Source organism: Ptychodera flava, chromosome 1 (assembly GCF_041260155.1).
Source record: "Ptychodera flava strain L36383 chromosome 1, AS_Pfla_20210202, whole genome shotgun sequence".
Lineage (NCBI taxonomy): Eukaryota > Metazoa > Hemichordata > Enteropneusta > Ptychoderidae > Ptychodera > Ptychodera flava.
The window spans coordinates 20688153-20695423 of record NC_091928.1 but is presented as its reverse complement, the minus strand read 5'-3'; the positions used below and the strand labels follow the sequence as shown (position 1 = coordinate 20695423).

The following is a 7271-nucleotide window of genomic DNA, read 5'->3' as shown; positions in this document are numbered from 1 at the left end:
ATATTTTGTAAAGTTTGTCATCTAGCCACGTCAATAGCAATTTTATGTATTCACATCAATTCAACTGAACAGGTTTTTCGTCTGCTCCACGAAGGAATGGAATTCGATTTCCAATCGCTGTCTCTATTTCGACTGTAATGCATTAAGTTTTAACATTTTAGTTTTGATAGGAAAAAACGTTCAACCGGTACATTTATTTGGACAAAGTTTGTAAAATGGAGAGTCTTGTACAAGAGTTTGTAAAATAGAGTCTTGTCCGGTTACAAGTCTGGTACGGAACGCACTAATTGTGTTTATAATACTTTCAATTTTGTGATGATGGGCGATGTTTATCAGGTTAGTACGCACCTCGAAAGAGAAAGACTAGCACTTTTCCTCAAACTTTTCTCAGCGAAACTTCCAACCATACTCTCACCAAATCAAGAACACAAATCAGGTGTCACCGTGCATAGTTAGGAATCAGAGAAACAAATTACCTGGTACATTATACCGATATTTGAAATCCAATTGGTCGTTATCCCCGTGTTAACTCTACATGGAAATATACAATTTCCTATTTTAGTAAGCTACGACGGTTAAAATTGTTCATACTCCAAGAGCAATACCAGATATGAACTGAATATGCTCACGTGTTTTGCAACAGATTGAGTAGTACGCTTCACAGAATGTTGGATATCTAGTAAACAAACCAGAAAATTTTAGCGTTTACTCAACACAATAACTTGACCTGCTAATGTGACCTCTGAATGAAAGGAATGACTTGTACAGATTTTGAGTTTGACAAAACTACAAACTTAGTTACCAAGCATTGAAATTGACTGCTGATGACTCGACATGTATTGACATTTATCAGACACTACTGGACGCATGAAATAATACAGTATGACATGAATAACTGCATACTTTTGACTATTATGAAGTTGTGTAAAAAATTGTACCTTTGACCTGTCTTATTTCAAAACAACGAGCAAGGAGATGTTACGCAACATTAACAGACCTCAGGATAATCACTAACCAAAACACAAGAACAAAGACAGACATTGTATATTCTGACAGCAGTTCAATTGAGCACTGACGCGGAATGGCAGACAGACTACTGATAGTTAAGAATAGCCGTGTATACGGTCTACTGCCAGAATAACTATCTCTGACGAAGATTTATTTTATTATGTTTTTCAATAGTCCTGTTAATAAACCCAATTCATACCAATATAATCGAAATCCGTGTGAGGCGTGTAATAAGAACAATCAGATATCTTTTATATCATTATATGTAGCAGGTTTCATCAACTTTCGCACAGTACTCTAAGAGTTAAATCACTAATTACAATATTTTGTTTAATCTGTAAATGAGCTTATCATTAACTTGACACACTCGATGCTTCTCAGTACAATTGAATGTTTATCAGATCAATATCTGTATCAAGTTTCATCAAATTTAATGCTGTAATTTTGGAGTAATATCACTAATTACAAAGTTCATTAAATATGCAAATGTAGCATTAATTAACTCCACAAAACTAAATGATTTACACCACAATTAGATATCTGTCGGATCAGTATCTGCAGCAGATTTCATCTCATTTGGTGGAGTTATATGACTAATCATAAAACTTCATTAAATATGCAAATGAGCTATTTATTAACTTTACACTGCCCAATGCTTCTAAGTATAATTAGATATATATCAGATCAATATTTGTTGCACGTATCATCAAGTTTGGTGCAGGAATTTCAGAGTTATGTCACTAATAACAAAAGTTCATTAAATATGCAAATGACCAGATAATTGACATGACACTCACAGTATCATCATAATGTTCTGAGATTGTCATCTGTGAAAAGTTTCATGAAATTTTGTGCAGTATTTCTTGATATATGTCTACACTGTCATTACCGTCTCCATAGGGAAACCATTGTACGGAAAAAAATGATATTGCATAACTTCATTAATATGCAAGCCACACTAACCAAAATCTAATCACTTCTTGCAAGTAGCATATGGTACCTGTGTACCAAATCTGACTTGAATCTGTGCAGGCGTTTTTGAGTTATCGTGTAAACAGACAGACAGACAGACAGACAGACAGACACTCACACACACACACACACGGACAGACAGACAACATCGCTATGACATTAGCCCACGTGCAAACACGTGAGCTTCAAACCCCCCCCCCCCCCTAGTGGTAGATCAAAAAGAATTGTAAATATTTGAGAATCCGAATATCTGTTCCCGAGACGAATTTTACCTAACAGTAAACAGTGGGATGCTGGCTTGCCTCCGGTGAACTAAATCACCGTTTAGCTCTCTGGAAAGTGTCACCGTAAGTCAGTCTTCTGGTGTTTTTATTTTCAGCTTCAAAGCCGAAAACTGCCGGGAGATACGATGAATAATTCAAGCTCGTCACAGCTTTCCTTTGCCTCGTTTGGCTCGATGCCTCCGTACGTCTATAACACCGAGCTGACGATGGGTGTGATTGGAACCATTGGTAATTTTCTAGTCGTTCTGGTCGTCTGGCTCACCCCTTCGATGAGAACAACTACAAACTTCCTAATCGTCAACCTAGCTGCGGCAGACCTTCTCACCTCGGCTCTCATGATTGCCAACAAATACCCAACAAACGCGTTCGACCTTCACGTACCCGAAGGGTTAGCCGGTGAGTTGTTCTGCCGCCTGTACTACAATGGGGACTTCTTCTGGATCAGCATCAGAGAATCGACGTTCGGTTTGCTGCTGGTAACGCTTGAGAGGTACCTCGCCCTGGTGCATCCATTTCTTTACGGTATATACTGCACCAATAGTCGCGTTGCTATTGCTGTTGTTATTTCTTGGACTTTTGCAGCTTTCATTCAAATGGGTATCTTAAGTTTTCACCACGCCGAGGGAGGGCACTGCATTCTGTTTGACTATCCCAACGTTTCCGTCTCCATCTTCTTTGGCACGTTTTATTTTGTAGTTTGCTACCTGGTGCCCACTGTGGTTATGGTCTGGGCTTACGCCAGGATTTTTATCAGTCTGAAAGTGGCTTCACACAATGGCCCTGGTGCTATTGATGATAGAATATCGTCGCTTGTTAGAGCTCGTAAACGACTCGTGAAGATGTTGATTCTTGTTTTGTTGGCTTTCTTCCTGTGCTGGACGCCTGCAAATTTGATTTTCATGATTCACAATCTTGGAGGTCCCATAGATTACTTTTCGGGCTACTACAATGCTATTGCCTTATTGGCCTACGCCAATTCTATCCTTAATCCTTTCATTTACGCTTTCAAGTACAAGCAATTCAGGAACGGTTTCTTGGCAAGCCTTCCTCGTTTCTTGTTCAAGAAAAACAGCGTGGATGCCGTGAACACAGCATCGGTAACGCTGACAACGGTAGCAGCATCGACCGTCAACCAGCGCAGCCAACACCCAGAAGCCTAGGCGTCATCATGTCTGAGTACCTGCCAGTTGACCATAGTAAAAGGAATGAAAATGAGAACAGTACAGTACGTCAAAAGGCACGTTTTCCTTTTGAATTGTTGAAACAGAAAGTGGAAGTGGTGACGTTGATTAAGATCAAAACTTTCGAATACATTCTGTAATGTCATCCTAGAGGTTAGCAGGTCAATTTCATACTTGTGATTTTAAAAAATCATATCACAAAATTATTATAATACATGTAATAATCTTTAACAAAAATGTTTACATTCAACATACTGATGTTTACATACTAGTATTTCGCGAAGATGTTTACCTCTGTATTTACCATATAGTATGTATTAGTATTTTACTCAAATGATTTTCATTTTTCTATTCCAGTATTGATATTCTGACTTTTACCCCTTTCACCACCATGGTTGTCCCAAATCCATTGTTTTCTATGGTAAAGTTGGACCTGTATACAGGGAACTGGGGGTGAAAGGGTTACAGGTTTTATCGACTATGTTATGTCTTTACTTCTCATGCTGTATTTGTCTATTGTAACAAAATACGAAAGTTGTATATATAAACTTATAGATCTTTAAGAATATACGCCATTTCTCAATAAATAATTTATCAATATACTTCTTCAGAGTGCAATAAAGCGCACAGATTCTGTTAAATCCTGAATTTTGAATATGGACTGGTATTTATTTATTTATCGACAATACAATGTGCATGTTATATTTATTGTATTGCGTTGTACCAATTATGTTTCATATTTCTATATGCTTGAGGGAAACCAAACAGGAAATTGTACGTCGTTTCATAACATAAAAATGAACAGATTACACTTATTGTCCCTTTAAACGGACAAAGTCGCCATTTTTTCATGAATTTTGTTTGAAACGAGATACTACTTATATTGTTTGACACGTTGAAAGATATTGAGTGAATGGGTGACCATGCATATATTCGATACCGGTTTTAGACACGAGACATGAAACCAATGCGAGAATGAATTAATGGTCATGACTATTAATTTATTTTCGCGATGGTTTCATTTAATTTGTCTAAAACCGGGATCGTATATATGCATGGTCACCCATTCATTCAATATCTTTCATCGTGTCAAACAATATAAATAGTATTTCGTATCAAACAAAATTCATGAAAAATGGGTGACTTTGTCCCTTTAAGGTAGTCTGCACCTTGAAAAGGAAAGACTTACACTTTTTCGAAAACTTTCCACAGTGAAACTTTCAGCCATTTTATTACCAAATCAAGAATAAAAGTCAGGGGTCACCGTGCAAAGTTTGGTCCTAGAGAAACAAATTACCCAAGATTTTACCGATATTTGAAATTCAAAATGGCCGCCATCCCTGTGTTAACTGTAAAAGGAAAACAAGGTTTACGAATTTTCAAAAACTAAGATTACATGATTGTAAAATCTTTTCTTACACCAAGAGCTTTAAAATGAATACCCACGAGTGGCAGATCAGAAAAGAACTAAAAGTTTGAGAGTCCGTTTATCTGACCCCGAAGCGCAATCTAGTTTTTTTTTCTCATTGTGTCACGATTGTGGGTAACCCTTGTCTTATTTTATACTCAGATGTGATTAGCCTGGCTGTAAACATAAGTGTAGAACTTAGTTTTCATTTATTTGCATTGTCATAGATTAACGTGTTGTAAATTTCGTGATATTTCATAATGTATTACTCCAGAAAGTGGTACTGTAAAGGTAAAAGGGTTTCCAGCAAAAAAGAATATGAATATTATTTTGGAGATGAAACTAGTTTTTGAGTCAGTTACGATTTACACAACGAACATTTTTGAACATTTCAAACATAAAGACTGATGTGTAGAAGGAGCTTAATAAGTCGCCATAAGCAATAAAAATCGATTATGCTTTGGCAAAAATCGAAAGACAGTGTAACATTCCGGAAACGACAGTCTGGTACATTTTCCCTGCAGATCAATAGAAAAATAAATATTGTCTTATACATTTGTGAATCGTTGTGATTGTATGTTTTGTTCGTCCTGTGACGAAATGAAACTTGAGTAGCACTCGCATGGCCGTTATTTGCATCATTCACAACGTCAACTCATTGTTTAGGGTTTTGCTCTTACCCCTACACCAAGGACAATGCTTAATGTGGATTGGTCCCTTTCTCTCAGCGTCGATAAGTGAGCAACTTGCCAAGTTTTCTGACCCTAACGTGCTGAGCTTAACTTGCTAAGCCAAACTTTCTGAGCTTACCTTGCTGAGCTTGGCTGAGCTGGTGATTCACAGTTTTGAAAATGTTACGAAGTATTATAAAAGTCGTCTTCTAAAACGGAGAGCCTTACACTAGCATTTAACGTTTGATTTCACACCCTTATACGGTGATTACAATGCAGAACTCTATCAGAACAGCGTATCAATCCTTCAATTTCATTGTGTGTGTGGTGTGTGTGTGTGTGTGTGTGTGTGTGTGTGTGTGAGAGAGAGAGAGAGAGAGAGAGGGGGGGATTATACATGTGAACGTGGTATACACAAGAATGGCGTATCATTCCTTCAATATCAGAGAGAGAGAGAGAGAGAGAGAGAGAGAGAGAGAGAGAGAGAGAGAGAGAGCGTGTATCATTCCTTCAATTTACTCTGTTATTTATATATAGTAACTATAATTTTTTATTGTTTCTTACTATGTTTGTTTGTAGTGTCAATTATAGTTTCTTTTTCTTCCCCTCAAAGCATGATGAACTGCCAGCGCTAGCTGGCGCAAGACTTGTAGTTCATTTCCCACACAGCAGCTGTGAGCTAAATTCTCCCATTATAAATATTCAGCGGAACAAATCATGTTGATAGGTGTTAGATCGATTGCATGAGATTAATTTTTCGTGTGGGCATGTCTATTAGGATTTTGAGTTAGTGATTTAAATAGCGCACCAGTGGTGTTTTTGCAGATGCATGCACATTGCAACGATTCCCATGGGCCTTGCAACTCCTTATATTACCACAGAAGGCTACAACTATCTTTCACAGCAGTCTGTATTCTTTTACAAAAATATTTCAACTCCAGATCTCGACTCAAACCAAACGAGCATTAACGAGCATGTCGAACCTCACAGGTCCACAACACTTTTCGCTAAAGTATCTTAGTGAATTACTGGTATGTCTTGTACCAACTATACAGCTCGTCAACACAGCATCTTCAATGCATTATATTGTCATTGTTGACATAAAGTGTAGTCGGGATCGGGCCTCATTTTTCAACAGTAACAACACTTTCTACTCATGTACTGGCTGAGTTGCGAATATGAATACTCTCTGATGCTTGGGTGAGCAGAACAAGAGAATGTAGTTGGCATTCAAAATATAAAAAAAAGTGAAAAATAATCAGTTACTGCTTTTGGCCCTTTAATAGAAGGATTTGCCATTCTTTTCTCTGTGAATTCATCATCAGTTTTAATGGTCGACAAGGGAAATTCATATTTGATACGCACAGTTTATGATGTACGGATGTTCTCAAAGTTTTGTAGTAACTTTCAGTAGCTTTCAAATGTTTAGAAATGTCCAATAATTAATTGATGGGTCCATGCAAAGTTACTTTCGTTCTGACATAATTTCAATGCCGATTTTATGCTGCTAGACGCTATCAAGTTTTTCCGTCACCGTTTTCTTCAAATATGTCAACAACTTGCTCTTTTGATGACTCCAATAATTGTCCGAATCTTTCACTTCAACGACAGAACTTTGTTCTTCTCACATATAATATTAAACATAAAAAATAAGCGAAGTGCAAATGCAAAGATCAAGAACAGATTTTTTAAGAGTTTTTATACGAGCGTTTAAGGGGATTATTCGATTTAAGTAGGTAATCGCGAC

General features: G+C 37.2%; 1 protein-coding gene across 1 annotated transcript; it reads left to right on the top strand.

The window, feature by feature from the left end:
- The first annotated feature begins 2437 nt into the window (after positions 1-2437).
- LOC139143452 (allatostatin-A receptor-like) lies at positions 2438-3424 on the top strand. Its single transcript, XM_070713787.1, has one exon. The coding sequence runs from the start codon at positions 2438-2440 to the stop codon at positions 3422-3424; it is 987 nt and encodes a 328-aa protein (XP_070569888.1).
- The last annotated feature ends 3847 nt before the right edge of the window (positions 3425-7271 follow it).